Source organism: Enoplosus armatus, chromosome 9 (genome assembly GCF_043641665.1).
Source record: "Enoplosus armatus isolate fEnoArm2 chromosome 9, fEnoArm2.hap1, whole genome shotgun sequence".
NCBI lineage: Eukaryota > Metazoa > Chordata > Actinopteri > Centrarchiformes > Enoplosidae > Enoplosus > Enoplosus armatus.
Window position 1 is genome coordinate 5,931,500 of NC_092188.1, and position 23,056 is coordinate 5,954,555.

Consider the following 23,056-nt stretch of genomic DNA (forward strand, 5'->3'; position numbering starts at 1 on the left):
CAGGATTTTTCCTTCCGTAATTTTGAATCTGTAATAAACGGCACTCACTTCTCGACAGAAGAAATGCACATGCAGAGAAAACAACTGAATGAAAATGGAAGGGATTAACAAAAGTAGGCCAGGATAGAGTGAGAAAGAGGAAGTCTGAGGTTTGTCATGCTACAGTATGATCCACTGGATGCTACAATAAAATATGTACAAATAAATGCACAGGGGAAGGTTATGTACCGATGTGTATTTAGAGCAGTCTACTTGTGATCTCAAAAGACACGTTTCAATGGCAGGTATAACCTATGCCTCTCTTTCACTTTCTCTTTTCTCTCTTTGTCGCATATCATGAAACATGTTAATGGGTAACTACATGTGTTGTTGGTGTTGTTGAAAAAAGAGCTCTAACTTGTTGAATTCCGCTATCCTCTGAGGAACTAGAGTCTCTCAAAACAAAACCAAATTCTGTTTAATAAATTTAAATACATGACAAATTGCTAGAGCTACTTCTTCCAAAAACACGGCCAAGTAAAGGTTAAAGAAGCAAATAAAACACAGTGTTTCTTAGCTTACCGGAAATGTCAAATTGCATCAACCCAAGTAGAATGGGCCTCTTGAAGACTTCCACCAGATGGCGATACTGTCTCATAGTTAGTTAGTTGTCTTAGGGGACGAGGACGATGTCATATATCTACCATTCATTTCCTGGATTTAGCACTCTCCTTTCAAGTCACCAAAAGCAGCTCTTCTGTTATTTTTGACAACAATGACGCACCCGACGGATTATTTGTCCCATCCTCGGTCAGAAAGTAAGTTTGTTCATTTAAATTCCATCGTTTGAATGCTTTTGGTGGACAGTAGGGATGCTTTTTACTGAGCTCATATTTAAGGGCCTGCTGCATGTTTCATTCATTGCAGGCCTACAAACCAGCTTTGACAGGATTGCAGTCTTTCTGAGGCCTGAACTCGTTTTTTTTTTTTTTTGTTCTTGTTTTTTTGTTCATATATTTAAGGCTAAAAATCGAACTAATAGGGATATCAAAAGCACCTTGTGTTACTGTACGTTCATTATTTTTATTTCTGGTAATTGAAGTAAAGAGTAAAGACAAAAAAATATGAATTATTTACTGTTTTATGTTTTACACTTGAGGTGGCCAAGGCCCTCACACCCAGGAGAGCGGGTATGTTTCTCTTTTCTCTTTTATTATCCTTTGAAAACATACAGCCTTTGGACGAGGTTAATCCGAACGTCATTTCATTGCACACCTGATGTTACTGTATTTGTTTCCATTAATGTGGGTAAAATGTGATACTTTGTAATTGTTGATTTATTTCACATTTATTTCTCTGGAAGTACCTGCACCTCTCTCTTAAAGGGGACAATTTAGTATTTTGTAAAGGAATCTTGTTTTTTTTTTTCAAATTACAGAGATGATGGCCTCTCCTCCAACATGGAGCACAAGTTCAGTGATAATTACAACAAAAGTGCTTTTCCTGTAGCGGACAAAGGCAGCTTAGTGATACCCATTCCTAAAGGGGAACCAGACGTCTTTGAGTGGCCTGAGAAGGCAGGAAAGATGTGGTCACACCCATCAGTGCTTTGGTATGCTGCTGGTCCAAAGGCAGCGTTGCACCCTGTATCTGCTGAGGGAGGGTTCTTAAAACCACCCACTCTATCTATGGTTCAAACAAAATACTTTCCACCACAAGCAACACCAATAGCCCAGTCAGAAAACAACCCGGAAGAAGAAACTTTCAAGGTTTCACTCGGAACAACAGCCATTACAGAGGGGCAGCAGGATGCAGAAGTGGTAGAAGGTAGCTGCATCATGGACACCAAGATGGACACCAAGGGAAACGCAGCAAAACCAAAAGATCCACCACTGGTTCCTGGAGAAGGGAGAGACAGCAACCGCCGCAGGAAAAGAGCTGCTGGGAAGAACCATAAACGTATTTCAATTTGTATTAATCTTAAATGTATTAAGCATATCATATTTTTTTTTTTTTTGATTTACAAATTTTTAATCATAAATAACATGGGATGATATATACATCTATGCAGTATTATTCAAGTATTTATACTCAGTGGCCACTTTATTAGGCACACCTGTACAATCTGTTGCAAGTCAATACAACAACTCTGCCACAAACTCTACCTTTACGAAGTTTATAATGTTCAGTTTTTGTTGACACTGTCAGAAATGTGTAAATTCAATTATATTTTATTATTGAGGTTATTATTGAGGCGTTGGATTGTGCCGGTGTACACTTCTGAGTTATTGCTGTATCTCAGTTATGATATGCAGTAATCAATGTCATCTGGGAGTGTAATACTTCTCCATGAGGAGAATATATTTTTAATTTGGTTTTTCTGTATTTCCAGTGTTTCTTCTGTGTTGGATGGCAGTTGTATTGGTACATATTCATGTCTCTGAGGGCTTTCCTGGTATGTGGTAAAAAGTGGGAATACAGTTGCGCAGTGCATCCCATATTTATTTCTTTATTTGAGTTTAATTGTCTTGAATTGGAGCTAAAATGTACTTTTCATAATGTACTCTGACCAATAATGCACAGTATCTACTTGATATTTACCACATTTACATATGTTCCTCATCAATGTTTTTCTCTGTTTTGACTGCAGTTAAGTGTTTTACATGCATGGACAAGGACAGATGCCCAAAGTTGATGGCCATATTTGACAACGATGACAATCGTGTGTACGAAAGAGAACTCCATCAAAAAATTCCAGCATGTTCTGAAACCTCTCCACCTACTTCTAAGAGTTGCGCTGTGTGCCGTGACCAATTCAACATCACCATCTTGTGCCCAGACGTTGGAGTATTGGAGGTGGAAGATAGTGATGGAACACAGATTGTAAACTACACTTCAGTCAGTATGTATTACATGAATGTATTAATTAATTAATAACAATATTTCATTGAGCAACAACTCCTGGCTACACATTGAAATATGGTCTAAATGATATTGGGTTTTCCCCTGGAGAATTGTTCAGTCTGGCGGTGATTAGCTACAGATGACAGCCTACACTAGTCACAGTCACAAAATATATGCAAATTTCTGTTCTTTTCCCCTAAAATGTAATGTAGAATAAAAGGTAAAAAAAGTGTTTTCATTTCTATGATGTTGGCCGAGGCAGTCTTTGTTTATTAAACTTTAAGGGGAGTCACCTCGAGCCAGATTATACACACAGCTGCCAGTTTATTAGGTACACCTTGCCACAATGAATGCAGTCTAATACAACAGTCCTGCAATAAATCCTCCCATCATGAGGGCTATAATGTTAAAACCGTTTTAGGGAGGTGTTGATTCAACTGCATGATCAATTTGGAGGATGAAGTTTGTGATGTAGTTTGTAGTTTTTATACAAATGAAACATCTGTCTGCAATACAATTGAACAGCCCCACAAACTACATCCTCCTAAATGACCATACAACTGAATCAACATACACTCTCTGAAACATAATAACCTTTATGAAGGTAGGATTTATTGCAGGTTTGCTCTTCATTAACATTTACAGAACATGCTCTTTACTGTGGACAGTGTTGTAACGTATATACGTATAACTTGGCACTTTTTGTCTCCCTTGAACAGATTGTTCCACCATGAAAGATTTAGGTGTAAAGCAGCAGATCCCTGCCAGTGGCTGTGTTGGATTGGTTCATAGCGGTGGTATGTATTTAACACAAGCACTGACTATCACTTTAATACTCACATTGATGAACTCCATGACTTTTAATAAAGCCAGATTTTTTTTTGCCTTGACCCACCATGACAGGCTGTGCCGGCCTCTTCTTGATTGTGGTGGCAGCGCTGGTGATCTAAAAAGCGTAAGTCTGCATGAGTCACTGGAGTGATTATATTTTAGGTCTTACGTTTTCCCAAATAAAATCCATTCAACGCCATTCAGAGGATACAATGATTGTATGTTTTGGATATGGTATGTGACAATTCACTATTTAAATACATTTTTTATTCTTTCCTTTTAGCGCTGCCAGAAACAGGTAGGTTCTGTCTGTTTTAATGAATTTAATTTCTTTACCAGAATCAGGTTTATTGCCAAGTACGTTTTCGTATAACACATAAACATATAACAATAAACATATTATGAGAAAATAAAAAATAAAAAGCCAGTACTGAAAAGTCAAGAAACATAAGAAATTAAGTTCAATTTATATGTTTTTCTTAATGAGAAATTCTGTACATTTTGTGCAGGAATGTGCAAAATATTGACCAAGGAATGTGCGAAGGTTCAGAGTGTGAAGTCTCAAGAATATGTGCAAAGTACACAGATAATAATAAAAGAAAAATCAAATACTAATTCCAAACATACAGGAGGCCCACTAGTAGACTGTGAATATGTTTAACTCAACATATTCACACTTGACACTCAGATCATGTTTTTCTTTTTTGTTTAAATAGGATTGAAAACGGTCAACAGTGAAGAAGACTGCATGACCAAGACGAAGATAGCAGAGACCATCTTTTACCTAATAATCCCTAGCTTTAGCGGCTATATACTGTAGATACTAAAGAGAACATACACTATATTGCCAAAAGTATTGGCTCATCTGCCTTGACTCGCATATTGAACTTAAGTGACATCCCATTCTTAATCCATAGGGTTTAATATGACGTCAGTCCACCCGTTGCAGCTATAACAGCTTCAACTCTTCTGGGAAGGCTTTCCACAAGGTTTAGGAGTGTGTTTATGGGAATTTTTGACCGTTCTTCCAGAAGAGCATTTGTGAGGTCACACACTGATGTTGGACGAGAAGGCCTGGCTCTCAGTCTCCGCTCTAATTCATCCCAAAGGTGTTCTATCGGGTTGAGGTCAGGACTCTGTGCAGGCCAGTCAAGTTCATCCACACCAAACTCTCTCATCCATGTCTTTATGGACCTTGCTTTGTGCACTGGTGCACAGTCGTGTTGGAACAGGAAGGGGCCATCCCCAAACTGTTCCCACAAAGCTGGGAGCATGGAAATGTCCAAAATCTTTCAGTTCCTTTCACTAGAACTAAGGGGCCAAGCCCAGCTCCTGAAAAACAACCCCACACCAAAATCCCCCCTCCACCAAACTTTACACTTGGCCCAATGCGGTCAGACAAGTACTGTTCTCCTGGCAACCGCCAAACCCAGACTCGTCCATCAGATCGCCAGATGGTGAAGCACGATTCGTCACTCCAGAGAACGCGTCTCCACTGCTCTAGAGTCCAGTGGCGGCGTGCTTTACACCACTGCATCCGACGCTTTGCATTGCACTTGGTGATGTACGGCTTGGATGCAGCTGCTCGGCCATGGAAACCCATTCCATTAAGCTCTCTACGCACTGTTCTTGAGCTAATCTGAAGGCCACATGAAGTTTGGAGGTCTGTAGCGATTGACTCTGCAGAAAGTTGGCGACCTCTGCGCACTATGCGCCTCAGCGTCCGCTGACCCCGCTCCGTCTTTTTACGTGGCCTACCACTTCGGGGCTGAGTTGCTGTCGTTCCCAATCGCTTCCACTTTGTTATAATACCACTGACAGTTGACTGTGGAATATTTAGGAGCGAGGAAATGTCACGACTGGACTTGTTGCACAGGTGGCATCCTATCACATGATTTTATACACCTGTGGCCATGAAAGTGATTGTAACACCTGATTTCAATTATTTGGATGGGTGAGTGAATACTTTTGGCAATATAGTGTAGTTGTGAAGGGTATTTTGGGAATTCATTTAATTATTGATTCATCTGCTGATTATTTTCTTGATTAATTAATTAATCATTTGATCTATAAAATGTACAAAAAAGAAAAAAAAACCTCCTAGCCATTACCATCTCTTAATGTCGAAAACGATGTCATGAAAGTGCTTGTGTTACAATTTGAGTACAATTTCCCCCCGGGGATCAATAAAGTATTTCTGATTCTGATTCTGATTGTGTTGTCTGATCAACACTCAAATGAGTTTATTATTGAACAAGACAAAGAAAAGCAGCCAATTGACTTAAATGATTAATCGATTACTGAAATAACTGCAGATTATTTCTCTGCCAATCACCTAATCGCTTATTTGACTGATGAGCTTTCAGCTCTGCTTGATAGCTGATAATGATGTTTTGAAATTAGTGAGCTTTCTGCAAAAATGGCCTAATGCATATGTGTACCTGCTGTCTTAATTAAAAATGGCTTTAAACAGCATGTGGTCCTGTCATTATTTATAACATAGAAACCACTAATCAGTGGGGGGAGAATCCCTCAGATCTTTAACTTAAAAGTAAAAGTAGAACTGTGTAAGTCCTGCATTCACATTATTACTTAAGAAAAAGTACACAGGTAGGCCTACCAGCAACAAAATATACCCAAAGATAAAGTATTCATTACACAGAATGGTCCTTTCCTGAACAATATATATCGGATTATAATTATTGATGCATTAAGGTATGAGCATCATTTTTATGTTGCACCTGGTAAAGTTTTCACTATTCTATTTACTGTTAGGTAGTCTAATCTATTATAATGTATTTGTTGATTATATTTTATATTAATGATCAAAAAAATCATAAATAAATAATAATAATAATAAATAATAAATCATAAATGTGCAAAGTAACTAGTAGCTGTCAAATACTGTAAACGTAGAGAGTAAAAGGTAGCATAAAATGGAAATACTCAAGGAAAGTACCTCAAAATTGCACTTTAGTAAATGTTTCACAGTGTTTTCCATCGCTGTGAATATCTTAATACCGTGATTATAAACTGCGGTACCGTTGAGCAACAGACAAAATCTAAATAATAAAATAAAATTGCAAAATCTAACAACTACAGGAACTTGGTTGCTCTTCTCTTTCTCATTCACTCCCACGCGCACACAAACACACTTGAGTTCCCACAGACAGGTTGAACATTTACAAACAGTACTTTGATAACGTTATCGGTGTCTGGATCGTACCAACTAGCGGGTAGGTGAAACTTACAAACTTCTATCTTAGCGAAGAAAAATATGTTGGTCAAAGAAACACAGATTTTTTTAAAAACTCTGTCGAGCTCTCACCACCAGGTCCTTGTGGTCAAATTAGTCCACCGTCGACAAACAAAGAAAAAACAAGCCTAAACAATGTACACACCCCTGTGTTTCGCAACCAGAGTTCACCTGTTGGCTGAACGGCTGACGTGGGGCGTTCAGGTACTCCCCTCGCCTGCAACATACAAAGAGACAAAATGGAGCTGACACTACCTGGCTGAGGAAAAGTACAGTTTGCGCGCAATATTATGCACAAGCTGAAGTCTTGTTTGTGCACTTTATGAAATTATAATAAGCCAAGTCGACTGAAACGCCGAGGAAAGAGGATTTAAAATGTTCTGGACGTTAATCATCGCCGCCTTAATGGCAACAGGTAAGTTGGCCTGTTTTTTTTTTTTTGTCAGACAGGGTGGGCCCTCTTCCGTGAAAAGTCCTTTGATAAATACTGCCTCTGCGGCAGCTCGAGTTTTTATCCGTTTTGACACATTTTCTTCGTGTAGTGACTGTTATAGGGCTCTTTATATTCACGTCAGGGGTTATTTTAATGCGAACGTTGTATTAGATTATCAAACAGCAGTTTATCAAACAAGAATTGTAAACCATATGACAGCCTGTTATAACAGGAAATGAGTAGTTTGTTCTTCTTGTTAGCTGTTTTCTGAAACCTAGGATGTTCCTTTAGGCCTACAATAAAACTAGCTTGAATTTTGCACTTTGTTGACATTATATAACCTATGTTTTTAAACGAAACCTACAAGGATAATGGACGATTGAAGGGTTATTAAAAAAAACACATGCCAATAAATATGATATGTAACATAGTTGTTGAAAGTTTTTACAGCCTTTCATATTTCCTCAATGTACAAATGGAAAAATATTGTCGTTGGGGGAAATGGAAACCATGTTTGTTTGGAAACCACACATTCTTTGGTGCTGTGTTGGTATCGTTCCTGTGGGGCTTTTAAGTTTAAGATGTAAGACAGGGAAGCAGGGCAGACACACACTCTGTGAGTGGACAAGGCAGTTCAGTACAACAGCACCACAAAGTACAGCCTCCAAAATGGCATTAAGTTAAGTCAACACCAAGGCCTCAGATAACCTCCAATGTAACAACTTGTTATAACAGAAATGATGGTTGTGGTCCTTCACAATCCCGCTATGATTTTGTGCTATTTGACATTAGTATACTTAATTATGGCAGAAAATATAGTTACATGCTTTAATGTCTGCAGTTAGAACCTGTACACAGTTTTTTGTTGTTGTTGTAGTTTTTTGTAGTGTTAATGCTGAATGTGTCTTCTAGCATTGTATGGTTCCTTTTGGGCCTTTTACATTTAACAGTAGGAATATGGTAAAGGTTTCTTGGTGCGAGAAAAATCTAGCTAAGCAGCAGACACTGTGGCTATCAAGGGAGCACCTCCAGCAACACATGTCTGGCTGGAAATAATGAATATATTCTTCTTCCTGTCAACAAATTCCGTGAAAATACCAAAACCCTCGAGTCTTGACTGTGAATCCAAAGCCTGGTACAGATTGTTCCTCTGTTCTTACAGCATGCAAAGTATGCGTAGCTGTCATAGCTTACTCGGCTGTAATGGTCAGGCCGAAAACACAAAGCTGGGTGACTCATCAGACCCACTCTCAGTGATACTAGCAGTGAGGAAATATTGTTTGTCATATACCACGCCCTAGGGCTACTGTAGACTAATGAGCCTTTACCCAATATTACAAAATGTGAGTAACATGATCACCACTGTCGTCCACAACTCAGTCTCACCAATTTAAATGATTTATTTTTAATTTCTTTCTAGAGTCCACCATGGCCATCTCGGTCCAGTGCCCCACAAAGAGGTACATTGTCATCCTCTTCCAGCCCGTCACCCTCACCTGTAACTACCAGACAACCGCCACTCAATCTCCTGTTGTCACGTGGAGGTACAAATCGTATTGCCGGGACCCCATCCAGGCTGCGTTGAATCCCAGCAGTGCGGAGAACATCCTGTCTCAGAGCAACCCCAACTACGACGCCAACATCGAGTGCGCCGACAGCCAGAGGACAGTGCGCATAGTGGCCTCCAAGCAAGGCAACGCTGTCACCCTCGGCGGGGATTACCAGGGTCGCAAGATCAGCATCCTAAACAGTGAGTTGATCAAAACTTACACTTTACTATACATCTGGATGGGATTTCAAAGGCTGGGTATGATTTTATTTGACAGGGATGATTTAAAAAATATGTCATTGTACACTTTTAACAAAGAGCTGCAACAATTAGTTGGTCAACAGAAAAATATTTGGCAAATATTTTGATAATTAATCATTTCCAATGGTGAGAATTAGCTGCTTTTCCTGTTCTTGGCATCATAGTAAATTGAATATCTTTGAGTTTTTACTATTGGTCGGACACAACGAGGCATTTGAGGAGATCACTTCGCGCTCTGAGAAATTGTGATGAAGGTTTTTTACTTTTTTTAAAATGTTTTCTAGACCAAAAGATGAATCGTTTGATCAAGAACTTTAAAAGACTTCAAGTCTTTAAACCACAACTTATGATATTTTACAGACTTTTGACCAAAAAATCTAGTGAATGTATTTTAAACTGAATTCTAAACTGAATGATCTCTCTACATCTACTCAGTCAGTAATTGTTTCTTTCCCCCATATTTAATCCGTAAATTACGTATGCACTAGTTTCTTTGAGCTTTATGACCCGTTCTCACTGACATGTCTTTGTAGATCTGCTTCTCAAACTGAATTAGCATGAATATGTCCAAGTGGGACAGGAAGGACTAAAGTTATTTTCATAGAGAGAGAAAATGTCACATACTCGTATTTTCAAAAAAGAAAAAACATCCTGAAAGCTGCTGTGATTAATGACTTTAATTTAAAGTTTTGTTTAATTTTCAGTTTACAAATGTGTGAAACATTTTAGGAATTAACCAAAGCTTCCTTCTTACAATTGTTTGGATAATGGCATTTTTTTATGTTATCAAATGAGAATACTGTAGCCACTTTAAAAACCTAAATAAACCCTGTGGATCTTTTGTTTCTCACAGATGCAGACCTAAATATAGCGCAGACAGCATGGGGCGACAGCGGTGTCTACGTCTGTTCTGTGATCTCCTCCCAGGACCTTTCAGGAAACGGTGAAGACTACACAGAGTTAATTGTGCTCGGTAAGTTACCCTTCGTAGGAGTCACATTCAGTCACATTCTGATACACATACACACAATTTGTTTCTTCTTTTTTCTCTCTGTGCTTCCCCTTTCGGCACCTTCCTTCTCCCGTTCACACACATCTGATTACACTTCAGAGGTTTTCAATAAATAAGCGGAAATGTTCCAAATAAACTTGGCCTGACAGATTTTGTAAGTGGCTGATGAACTATTATTGGCAGTTGTACAGCCAACAGAGAGGATGCTTGGCCGGTTCTGAATAAGTTTTTAGAGGCAGTCGTTGCAGGCAGTAAAATTAGACCAATACCACTTTTAAGTAATTGTGGCTCTATCTTTCTTTCACAGAGAGAAAGTCAAATACTACTGACCTCCTGCCTGGCATTGACTTACTGGTTATGGAAGGTAGTACAAGCCCCTTGATTATAGCTCAGTCTTGTTTTAGTCCCACAATAGAGGTATGTGAGGGAGAATCAGGCAAACATTTCTTGTACAAAACCTTTGCTGCATTGCTTGAGGCCACCCAGGTTTGTGTTTGTAAAGTGCACAATTACAGACAAATGAGTGACTATCTTGAGCACAGGCCCCTGCATTTAAGCTACAAACATCCTGTTGTGGTTGAAAGTGTAACAATATAATAGTGCTCCAACTGTTGTGCTACTGTCTCTCCCTTACACTCCCTCCTTATCTGCCTCTCTTTCTTTAATATGGCTCTGCCCCAATGTGTGACTTTCTGTAGCTGCTTGGTTGCAACAAAAGGGCATTCAGCACCCATTTCCCTATCAGTGTACACAACCAAATAATGTTTTTACACTGTGCTCTGCTCACCCATTTTCCCTTTTAGTTGATTCATTTAAACAAACAGTATCTCCCCTCTCTGTGCTGTTTTTGTCTCTTTCCTAAGTGGCATGTGCTGCCTGAACTGACATGCAGAGTGAAATCATGCCCTGGGCACAAGGACGAACTGGCTTGACCGGTTTACCCAAATTACCGCTGTAGCCAACATGTTTTGTTGCTTTTAACACTCAACAACAAACAGGAAATCTGGTTAAATCATTGTGTAACTCTCAACACAATGATTTAACCAGATTGTTTGCATTTATAAACAAAAAGCAGCAACCCGGTTTATTATTAGACCGTGGTTCTCTGGGAGTATCGTTCTACTCTAGTAATTTATTACAAAAATAAATCTCCCTAATGAAAGAACTGTGGGAACAATTAACATACCTGTTAAAGGAGAAAAATCAAGCCTTGTGGATTGATAACGTAAATCTTTTGATGTAAATGTATCTAATGCTTTCCCTGCTGGCCCACACAGACTGGCTCCTGGTGGTCTTGGTGGTTTTGGGATTCCTGTTGCTGCTGCTCCTGATTGGGATCTGCTGGTGCCAGTGTTGTCCACACACCTGCTGCTGCTACATCAGCTGCCCCTGCTGCCCCGACCGCTGCTGCTGCCCACGAGCATGTAAGTGCAAAATGGAAACCCTTGAACTTGCACTTGTAGTCTTTCTTTTACTGCATGTAACCTACGGCTGGGTTATTGAACTTAAATACTTTTTTGGACTATAATGTGTCTGATACTAGAGTGTCAAAAACTGTCAAGTACCAACAGTCGGCACTGAAGTTTGGTCAGATTCTTTGATCAGATTGTTTGATAATCGACTGTATGTCATGTAGGCAAAGATCTTATATGGCTGCTTGCACTTGGACAACATTAAACATTTGGGAAATTTGGTGTCTTTTGTTAAAATAAATGTTAATGAAAGGAAAAGAAAAACATGTTCTAACCTTGTGAAATACTAACAACTACTTGAAATCAAGTCTCAAAAGGCTTTAAATGGTGCAAAAAGCTCTAGTGGAGGTCTGATTCTTGTAACACTCATAATAATAGTCATCAAAACAATACTAAAAGTGAGAATGTAACATCTAAAAAGGCAGAGTTCCTAAGTCTTACATCACTTATTCATATCATGTATTGTTGTACTTGACTTTAGTGTGTGGGGGCGTTATGTGAATGTATTGGAAACACCCCGTCTGAATTCACCAACATTTCACGGCTTACTTCAGCTCTGGGTTGTAAAACTGCCTCACAAATTGGGTTCAGATTGTGTATTTATTGTGGAGCATCTACAGTAGAGCCAACCACAAGTTTGATAAAGCACAATTTAAGTTACCATTTTCCTCACCAAAAAGAATTTATAGTGTTTTTTTACAGTTTATACTCCATGAAACAGTCTTTCATTTTTAAAGTAATAGTTACCACTCTCGTGTCTGTACAGTACATATGAAGCTACCACCAGCAGCTGCTTAGCTTAGCATAAAGACAAGAATGCAAGGGGAAACAGCCAGTCTGGTTTTGTCCAAAGGTAAACAAAAATCGCCTACCAGCACCTTGAAAGCTCACCAATTAACAAGTTATATTTTGTTTGTAATTCGTACAACGACTGAACCGTTAAAACAACAGATTGTGGTCTTACAGGGACTATTTGTTGGTATGCTGCAGTGTAAGGTAAGCTAACTGGCTGCTGGCTGTAGCTACATGTTTAACAGACATGAGAGTGGTATCAATCTTCTTATCCAACTCTCAGCAAGAAATAAACAATTATGCCAACATTTTGAACTATTCCTTTTAAGTTTGCCCATAAAGCTTTCGGTTGTCCTTGCAACCGAAGCTATATGAGGTGTTTATACTGTTCCACACAGTCATGTTTTTGCGATCATGTCTTCTTTCCACTTTAACTGTCTTCCATTATTCTGCAGTGTACGAGGCGGGAAAAGCAGTGAAGAAAGGCGTGTCCAGTCAATATGCTCCCACCCTCTATGCTCCCAGTATGTATGCTCAGCCTGCATACAGTGGCCCGCTAATGAACCAGCCTGTTATACCCTTGCTTCCTTTACCCAACGGCGCTGGACCCCCACCTCCTCAGAATGGTTACAGTCGTGAATATGATGGCGCCAGCTCAGGTGAACACACACACAAACACACTTTCGTTATTTCTGTCCTGATTAAGAAGCAGTCCTCACAATGTGTTGAGTGGGCATTATCAGTAAAAGTCAGTTAACTGAAAATATGATATGATATGTTTCATAAAGACATCATGTAATCTCCTACCTAACATGTTTAATGGTGAGCTGTGTTGAATCGTTGTTTTAATTTGCTTTGTTGTGTGTGTGCAGTTGGACAGGGCTCCCAGGTGCCTCTCCTGCATGATCAAGACAGTGGAGGGGACCACAGTGAGTAAATGGGCGGGGGGGGAAATACACTGCCGTATGGCAGCTTTCCCACCTGCACCGCAAAACCTGCCCACTTAGAGAGATTTTCACACTTCCACAATGAGTTGCACCCTAATTATTAGAGTTTTTACTTTCTTTTTTAGACTAAGTGACTTATTAGAATAGATGTTTTTTTCAGTGTGATTGTAATCAAATATCATCCCAGCCTAGGTATTTTTCCCTCTGAGAATCTACATGTACATATAGCATGAAAAACAATCTGTATATAAAGAATATTTGTGATGATATTCCACACTATATCGTATTAAGTTGATGTGAGCTGTAAATTCACTACGTTTTAAGCAGAACCGGGCAGCTGCCACCATCTCTATTGGACTCACCCCACGTCCGGGTCCACAGCTGCCTGTACCCGTTGCAGACATCTTCACCGAGCATAGTGGATGTGAATTTACCCTAGAGAGCATCGCTACACCTGTTATTTCAGTGTATCAGATGGATATTAAATCAACATTTAGGAAAATACAAGTATTGGAATCGGAATCGGTAATGTTTAAGGACTCTGATTGGGTCCAATACTGATAAAATTACAGGGGGCTGTGACTCCAGTTTGCGGGTTCTTGTACTGCAGTTATGTTCAAAACGCTCATTGTATTTGCATGAAGCTGCAGAAGCTGAAATCGGACTTCCTCTCTTCCTCTCACCAGCACGCAGTGGGTATCGTATCCAGGTGGACCCTGATGGGAACGCCACACGTGCCATTTACTATATGGAGAGGGAGCTTTCCAACTTGGACCCATCCAGACCTGCCAACTACAACCGCTGTGAGTGACTGATCACTTCCTGCTGTTCGGGTCACAGTTGCGTGCCAACTGTGCCCCAGACTACTGTGGGAGAAAATAAATCAACTTGTGGTAAAAAGTGTCAAGAGTTAGAGGCAGCCACTTAGCAACTGCCTACTTCACATTTCCTCCAAATTGTTGTGAAGTTCATTCCTGTCAGAGTAAATTTTATAAAAAGGGGGTTAACTTCAAGCTCAAACTCGGGACATTTAATATGATCGCCCAGCTCTACTCTCTGCTTGAACAGATTCCTTTTAATCAATCAAGGCTTTTCAAAGTCTGACACATTACACAACATATGATGGAAAACCCGTAAGCAGTACATGACGTTATGTGAATTTTGACAAATGAACTCTGAACTTTGGAATGAACTGGAATGAACATGAAAGTGTCCACTCATCTGTAGCCAGTGGGTGGCAAGTTTCAGTCTTTCAGACTAGTGTTTTCCACATTAGCCGGAAATGGCTGATTACTACTGTCAGAAACCTGAACTGTAAGTTATTGCCCAATCGTTTTTTTTGTTTTATTTAATGATATTGGTAAATAGAACTATAAATGACTTCAGATGTGCAATTGACCAATGTGCAAATGCGCAAAGCAAAATTCAACTAAAATTTGCACAGGATAAGTGAATATATTGTATAAATTATAATTTGTGATTTGGGGCCCCTTGATGGCTGCAGGGCTTTTTAAGTAGCTACTTACCTCATTCGGACTGGATTTATTTGCTTGGGTGATTTTATCTGACATTATCTGCGCTCATCAGTGATTTTAATGTCAAAAGAGTCAAAAATGTCTGCTAATCTAATAGATGGAAACATGCTAGCAACAACATATATCTGGGAAATTGTATGACGACATAAAAAATGAAATCCATCAGTAGAGCAAAACCCCATAAAAGCCTGTCCAGTGGGCTGAACTACAAATAACTATGGACCGGCATTCTCTTGTGAGCTCTGTTTTTTTGCCTATATTTGTTTACATTTTGGCAAATCAGGGCGATTAAAAGTGCGCCGAATCAGCTATTAGCAGTTCCTGTTTGCATTGTACCCATGGATGTACAGACAACTATGGCTGGATTACTTTCATACTGAAGAAAACTTAAAAATGTGATAATTCTCAGGCAAGTTCTGAAGTGTCTTTTCTCCATGATTTCTAAGTGGATTTATGGACATTTATTCGTGATGGACATCAGATATAATGATATCCTCATTTGTAAGTCTCACTGAATGATATCAATATATGTTTCATGTCTGTGTGTTAAGATTTGACTGTAATAACTCTGAGAAGGAGTACGATTTTTAACTCAAATTCACCTCATGCACTATTTTTGCCTCCCCTTCAACTCTGCGCCCCCTGGTGGATGCTTTTGGCTTTCTCTTTTGACCTTGTCCTGCTGAATGTTTGTCTTTTACAGACCATATCCTGTAATTTTCCAAATGTTGAAATGATGTCTAGATCAATGAGTTAAATTACAGAGGAGCACAGTGAATATTTCATTCCCCACCTCCCCCTGTAATGTTAATCACACCCGAATGGGGCTTTAGTTTGCTTATCCTTCACCAAGACACCATTTAATTTCATCTGTTCTACTTACCATCTCTTCTTCTCTGTTTTTCCTCCCTAAGTGGATAATATGAGTGAAGTCAGTTCCCTGCACGATGGCTTGGACCCTCGAGGTCGCGGAGGTCGTTCCCAGCCGCCACCTCTGGCCACTGTCTATGACCGGGATGAAGCCATGAGCACCATCAGCAGTGTTTCCCAGCAAGGCTACCGCCGTGATGACTACCCGCGCCGTGGTGGAGGGTACATGGGGGATCGTGTGCGTGCCCGCTCCATGGACAACCTTGACGACATTGGACGTCGCTATGGCCGTGACGACTACCCACCACACCGGCGCCCAGATGAGCCCAGAGGCAGGAGAGGGTGAGGCGTATTTCCCTGAGCAAGACCTTATTGTAACCATTATCATCCCCTTTAGAAGTGGAAGTAGAGAAGACTGTTCACATACCGTATATATATATATATATATATATATACATACTCATTTATTTATTATACAGTATATTTATTTTGCAATGTATATCAAGCATCATTGTGATGTATATAAATGGACAAGAATTCCACTTCTGTCTCATCTCATCTCAGTTTCCCTAAAACAGCTACAGTTGTCTTTCAAGTTGAGTCTGTGCACTGTTGGGAGTTTCCCCAAGTCATTAGCATTTATTAGTTAGTTAGTAAGCAAGTAAGTAAAGTTTATTTATAGAGCACATTATAGGGGCTGTCCCTAAAGCTGAGAAATGCATCAGTATAATGTTACCAAGACAATGATTTTTGACTTTTTGTTTTACCGTTATCTTGTAGGCTGCATCTCAGTAAGTGATGATTTCTAAACTTATTTAACAGTTTCAGCTGGTTGAAATGAAAAATGAAAGGTCTCTGATTCTTGAACCTCATCATTCACATCACTAAAGGTGATGTCATGCAGCTCTAATTTAGACTGAAAAGCAATATTAATATCGCAAAATATAGAATAAGATGATTCCAAAGCTGATGCTTAACCTTATTATTTTTACATGTTTTTTTACAATGGCTTTAATTTTGTAAATAGGTTGGAGACATTCTTCCATTGTTTAAAAGTGGAACCTTCAGTAAGTAAAATGTAAAAAATCAACCAGATCAGTGGCCTTCCAGTTGAAGTTGTGCACTGGGTGGGTCTGGTTTTGGTGGTTTAAGCTGCCGCCAACATGATTTCACTGTCAAGAAATGCACAGTACGTCTGCAGAAAATTTGTGCGAGAGAGAGGGGAGGTCCCCCCAACGTATGTGATTCACTAAAACATAGGAAAACATGGGTCTTTGTAATGTTGTAAGTCAGTTCTCTCATTTCCCAGCACATGGTAAAAGTTTTTTTTTCAAATTAAGTTCTCAGTTTATTATTTCACTAATTGTTGCGGGAACTGAGGGAATCTGTGCATCTGTTGCACATGAATTAAAAATGTATAATTACTTACTTTAACATACAGTGCATCCGGAAAGTATTCACAGCGCTTCACTTTTTCCACATTTTGTTATGTTGCAGCCTTATACCAAAATGGATTAAATTCATTTTTTTCCTCAAAATTCTACACACAACACCCCATAATGACAACGTGAAAAAAGTTTTGAGATTTTTGCAAATTTATTAAAAATAAAAAACCTGAGAAATCACATGTACATAAGTATTCACAGCCTTTGCTCAATACTTTGTTGATGCACCTTTGGCAGCAATTACAGCCTCAAGTCTTTTTGAATATGATGCCACAAGCTTGGCACACCTATCTTTGGGCAGTTTCACCCATTCCTCTTTGCAGCACCTCTCAAGCTCCATCAGGTTGGATGGGAAGCGTCGGTGCACAGCCATTTTCAGATCTCTCCAGAGATGTTCAATCGGATTCAAGTCTGGGCTCTGGCTGGGCCACTCAAGGACATTCACAGAGTTGTCCTGAAGCCACTCCTTTGATATCTTGGCTGTGTGCTTAGGGTCGTTGTCCTGCTGAAAGATAAACCGTCGCCCCAGTCTGAGGTCAAGAGCGCTCTGGAGCAGGTTTTAATCCAGGATGTCTCTGTACTTTGCTGCATTCATCTTTCCCTCTATCCTGACTAGTCTCCCAGTTCCTGCCGCTGAAAAACATCCCCACAGCATGATGCTACCACCACCACCATGCTTCACTGTAGGGATGGTATTGGCCTGGTGATGAGCGGTGCCTGGTTTCCTCCAAACGTGACGCCTGGCATTCACACCAAAGAGTTCAATCTTTGTCTCATCAGACCAGAGAATTTTGTTTCTCATGGTATGAGAGTCCTTCAGGTGCCTTTTGGCAAACTCCAGGCGGGCTGCTATGTGCCTTTTACTAAGGAGTGGCTTCCGTCTGGCCACTCTACCATACAGGCCTGATTGGTGGATTGCTGCAGAGATGGTTGTCCTTCTGGAAGGTTCTCCTCTCTCCACAGAGGAACTCTGGAGCTCTGACAGAGTGACCATCGGGTTCTTGGTCACCTCCCTGACTAAGGCCCTTCTCCCCCGATTACTCAGTTTAGATGGCCGGCCAGCTCTAGGAAGAGTCCTGGTGGTTCCGAACTTCTTCCACTTACGGATGATGGAGGCCACTGTGCTCATTGGGACCTTCAAAGCAGCAGAAATTTTTCTGTAACCTTCCCCAGATTTGTGCCTCGAGACAATCCTGTCTCGGAGGTCTACAGACAATTCCTTTGACTTCATGCTTGGTTTGTGCTCTGACATGCACTGTCAACTGTGGGACCTTATATAGACAGGTGTGTGCCTTTCCAAATCATGTCCAATCAACTGAATTTACCACAGGTGGACTCCAATTAAGCTGCAGAAACATCTCAAGGATGATCAGTGGAAACAGGATGCACCTGAGCTCAATTTTGAGCTTCATGGCAAAGGCTGTGAATACTTATGTACATGTGATTTCTTAGTTTTTTATTTTTAATAAATTTGCAAAAATTTCAAAAAAACTTTTTTCACATTGTCATTATGGGGTGTTGTGTGTAGAATTTTGAGGAAAAAAATTAATTTAATCCATTTTGGAATAAGGGTGTAACATAACAAAATGTGGAAAAAGTGAAGCGCCGTGAATACTTTCCGGATGCACTGTACATCAATTAATGTTAATAGCTTAAACATTTATTACAGATGTCACACCCACCTACTTTATCGACAATCATCAGTTAATCAGTTGATCAGTTATTAAACCATGGTTATTGTGAATTTGCCTCCTTACTGGCTTCTTGGCTTAAAAATAAATTGAGGAAGATTTCGAGGAAGACAATTGATGGCAGGCATTAAGAAGTGGACATAAACCAAGAACATTACTTTAAAAGCCATAGATGTAGTCATATAAATTGTTATAAAATATGGAGGGAGACAATAGGCAATACATTCATTACTCTAACTGCATTAAGCTGTATTTACTATTTTCTGCAGATTTGCTAAATTTCTTACATTCAAGTTTCCATTAAAACTTAAAAAATATAAAATGTTTTCAAAACACTATCTTACGCTGTGCATTAAGGATGGCTGTTTAAGCAGTATATTCACATCATGTTTTTTAGTTTTATTCTTTTAACTTTGAATCAAAATATTATTTCGTGTCTCTTGTCCACGAGAGACACACAGACAAAGCCAGTCTTCTCTTTTTTTTCCTCCTTTTTTTCCCTCCTAACACCTGTTATGTACCATTTCCAAGTATGTTCACTATCTTCAAAGTGATTTAACTTCCTTAGGAACTTCAACTTCAAACCTCAGATGCAGTCCAGTGTGGTGACTTCCAAGATAGAAACTGGGTGTGAGCTAAACCTCAGCTCTGGTTTAAACATGGAACTGAGGACACAGCAGCTAATCTAGATCAACACCCCCAGTATGTTTCTGTTTCTCCTCAATTTGCCACTTTTTGTCTCTTTAGCTCGGATGATGGGTGGAGCAGTAGTGCCCGTAGCGGCTTCGACCGCAATGTTGACGACCGCAGGCGTCACGACTACTCCCCTGATGATCGTAACAGAGGAAACGGAGGGGCCCACGGTGGCCTTCCAGGGAGACGCAGCCGCAGCCGTGACGACCTGATGGACCTGGAGAGGGATCGCCGGCATGGTGGTGGTGCCGGTGGTGGTGCCAGGGGCGGGCGAGATGATTATGATGACAGCTTCCTGCGAGAAGCCATGGAGAGGAAGAAGATGGGCGAGCAGCAGAGGGCGCGCAGCCGGGATCGACTGGACAGCGAGAGCGACCGCTCGGATCGGGGGAGGGCGCCACGTGGGCCCCCACCCCTTCCTCAAAACCCGCCCTCTGGATATCCCGGACGCCGTGATGACTACCCACCTCCTCCACCACCACCGTACAGCGAAGACGAAAGTATGTCATCTTCAAAGAAAAGCAACCTTCGCAAGGTGAGTCACAGCAAAACTGTCTCAAAGGGAAATTCTGGTATTCTAGCATAATGTATTCATATTTATACTGTCCTACTTGATACCTGAAAATTTCGTGATTGTGATGATCAAAGTTATGACTTCTGTGAGGGGACTACTTGTTGATTATCTTTTAATCTTACACTTGCGGCTATAAGATTAAAGGATACGTCTAATGATATTCTATATCAGACAAACCCACACAATTCATTCATCCCAAAAAGTGTTTCTGTGTAGCCAAAGTCTAGAAGGTCTTATAAAGCTTATCCCTCAAAAACTCATCAGTGAGGCACACTGTTGCACTTTTCTCCATTATCATGAACATGGGCACAGTAGTTTATTTTGAGCCAATCCTAAATCCTACTGCTGTAAATACTCGCCATTGCAACAAACAACAAATGCACTTTTAATTTATTTATTAATTAATGATATATATGTGAAGATTTATGTCTTAGAGTCATAGTCAAAGGCCCGGTGTCCGACAAAGTGTTTTTCCTTTTGGCCAGCGTATTTTTTTTAGTGGTTTGAAAAGGGGGCGACACGTATTTACGCAATGCTACAAACTGAGAGTTGAGAGCTGTTTTTTTTATTTTATTTGTGAAGTTGATGCAACTTCTTTTGTTTTACAGAATGGAGCTGTGAGCCGGGAGAGCCTGGTGGTGTAAAACCAACCATGATGTGAGCAATCAGTCCAAAAATGCAGCTTTGATCCGTCTTAAAAAAAAACAACCAAAAACCAAAAAAAAAAGGACCAGTTAATCTCTAAGACTGTAAATTTTAGTCACACTGGTGATAATAATGCTGAATGTGTCTGTATAATTGTCTGAAGAGGTGCACAGATGAAATGTTATGTGCCTTTTCATGTATAAAACATTGTGGCTGCCACAAGTGCCTTAGAGTGTACAGAATTTTACTTGTAGATGTGGAAGTGAAATGGTTCTCTGTAAAGGTGTTTGCATCTTGATGAGTAAACATGTTCCGATTGGTTTCAACTTTGTTAACTTTTTTAGCTTTTATGTAGTTTCAGTTAATATAGGTACTGATGTAGATTTGTAGGGGTCTATAGATTTTTCTGACTTGTTTTTGTACATTTAAAGGAATTGATTTTATCTTTGCTTGTTAGAATGTGCTCTAAAGTGTATTTAGAAACCAGGTGAGCAAAATAGACTTGGTTAGAATTTGTGTTTGAGTACTTGCATTTTCTTTTTTGTTTTGTTTTTTATTTTATTTTTTTACACAAAATTTCAGTTTTAACCTGCAGTATATTGTACAGCTGACCAGTAATACACAAATGCAAATATTGTGATGTGATGAAATCTGATTTTACAATAAAGGACTCTATTGTCAGGCCATTTGTTTTTGACTTGCAGTGTTTTACCACTAGATGACACCACCATGTTAGTCTGTAATTTAATGGCACATGAGATTGCAGCAGTGGTGTTGTCATGGACCATAGTCTGTGTTTCTTTGGACCTCAGGACCTCTACGTCTCTACAAAACATTTCACTAAAAGTTACTTAACAGGTGGCTCCTCACACTGTACGCCCTTGCTGCCGTCAATCAACATCCTGAGGTTTCTGATGCTAAAGGTTTGTGCCAATCATTACCACACAATGTCAGTTGTGGCAGTTGTGACGATCTGTGAAGATCTGTTGAAATCTCTTCAGGTGCTAAAGTCTTTTACACTTAAGGATGCTTTCTTAACTGTTTCATATTAATGCAAGTGTTTGAGAAAGTCATGAATACCCACATGAGACAGAGAGGGACGTGCTGCTTCTGCTTTTTGCTTGTCTGATTTCTGCATTTTTCTCTTTCTGCCAATAACTAACTTTCTGTGATTGCATTAAGACTGACCTTATGTCATCACTACTCAAGCCTACAAATGAAAACAAGTGTCAGCTTTATAAATGATGCCTGATTTTTACACAGTTGTAGCTTAATTTGGGAATCCTACACAACTATTCTTTTTAAAATAGATAGTAATGAATAACTAATGTAGGGGTAAAATTGCACATTTCTCACAACATGTTCAAAGTGGGAGAGAAACTTTTAATGCTAGTGAAACACATCACAGTGTAATCATCCTTTAACACACATAACTGATATTGCATCCAATAGTTACAAATTTCAAAAGCACTACACCATAGTCCCCTCGTTTTGTGAGATTAGATTTTTGATATTTAAGTTGTATTATTTGTTCTGTAGGTTGGAGGCAGCAGAGAGGACACCTATTACCACTGTCAGTGAAATTGTGTTTTTCTGGGGACACTGCGTAACACTCTGAGAGACTCCTAATGGTCCCCAGGCCCCACTTCAGGAGCCACAGACTGGTACCCTCAAGCACACCTATTGAATCACTGTCAAACAAGACTACAGACATCATGAACCTTATTACAGCTCATAGTGTTACTTAAAGTTTCATTTCACCACTGAGATCCATCAACTTCCAGAAGTAAAAAACAAAGAAAACACATTTACCTGAGTGATCGCTCCTGCACAGTAATCCGAGACGAAACACCGGCTTCATCTTGAGGGGCTCCACTTCACTCCACTGATTTAGTATTGCACTTCCATAAAGTTGGGAGACTCACAAGAGCCAGATTTAAAGAAGAATGATGAAAATCGATGCAGCAGAGGCCGAGATACTGCTTCCTTTACCTCCAAATATACTGTTGGCTTGTTTACAACGTCAGGCCGATCATGTTTCTTGCCCTGTTGGACTTCATTGTAGTGATGTTGCTGTGTTCCCAGATCTCAGCAGTTACATAGGTGAATACAGTGTTAGCATAATGACAGAAATCACAGCCAAAGCTATAAAGCTATAAAAAATAAA

At 39.8% G+C, this 23,056-nt stretch overlaps 1 protein-coding gene across 2 annotated transcripts; it reads left to right on the forward strand.

Moving 5' to 3' along the window:
* The first annotated feature begins 7,216 nt into the window (after positions 1–7,216).
* lsr (lipolysis stimulated lipoprotein receptor) lies at positions 7,217–21,575 on the forward strand. Of its 2 annotated transcripts, XM_070911634.1 has the most exons (11): positions 7,217–7,385; positions 8,824–9,153; positions 10,067–10,186; positions 10,533–10,589; positions 11,503–11,649; positions 12,945–13,148; positions 13,362–13,418; positions 14,123–14,239; positions 15,886–16,183; positions 19,725–20,205; positions 20,853–21,575. In XM_070911634.1, the coding sequence occupies exons 1-11, from the start codon at positions 7,346–7,348 to the stop codon at positions 20,886–20,888; spliced, it is 1,887 nt and encodes a 628-aa protein (XP_070767735.1). In that variant the 5' UTR covers positions 7,217–7,345; the 3' UTR covers positions 20,889–21,575. The 2 variants fall into 2 exon arrangements, with proteins under 2 accessions (XP_070767735.1, XP_070767736.1); XM_070911635.1 differs by lacking the exon at positions 10,533–10,589.
* Positions 21,576–23,056: the final 1,481 nt, after the last annotated feature.

Bases quoted from the DNA above. Each gene is read 5' to 3' on its own strand.
- lsr (XM_070911634.1), top strand. From the start codon at position 7,346: ATGTTCTGGACGTTAATCATCGCCGCCTTAATGGCAACAG. The intron at 10,590-11,502 runs GTAGTACAAGCC...TGGCCCACACAG, and splicing joins TGACTTACTGGTTATGGAAG to ACTGGCTCCTGGTGGTCTTG. The intron at 13,419-14,122 runs GTGAGTAAATGG...TCCTCTCACCAG, and splicing joins AGACAGTGGAGGGGACCACA to CACGCAGTGGGTATCGTATC.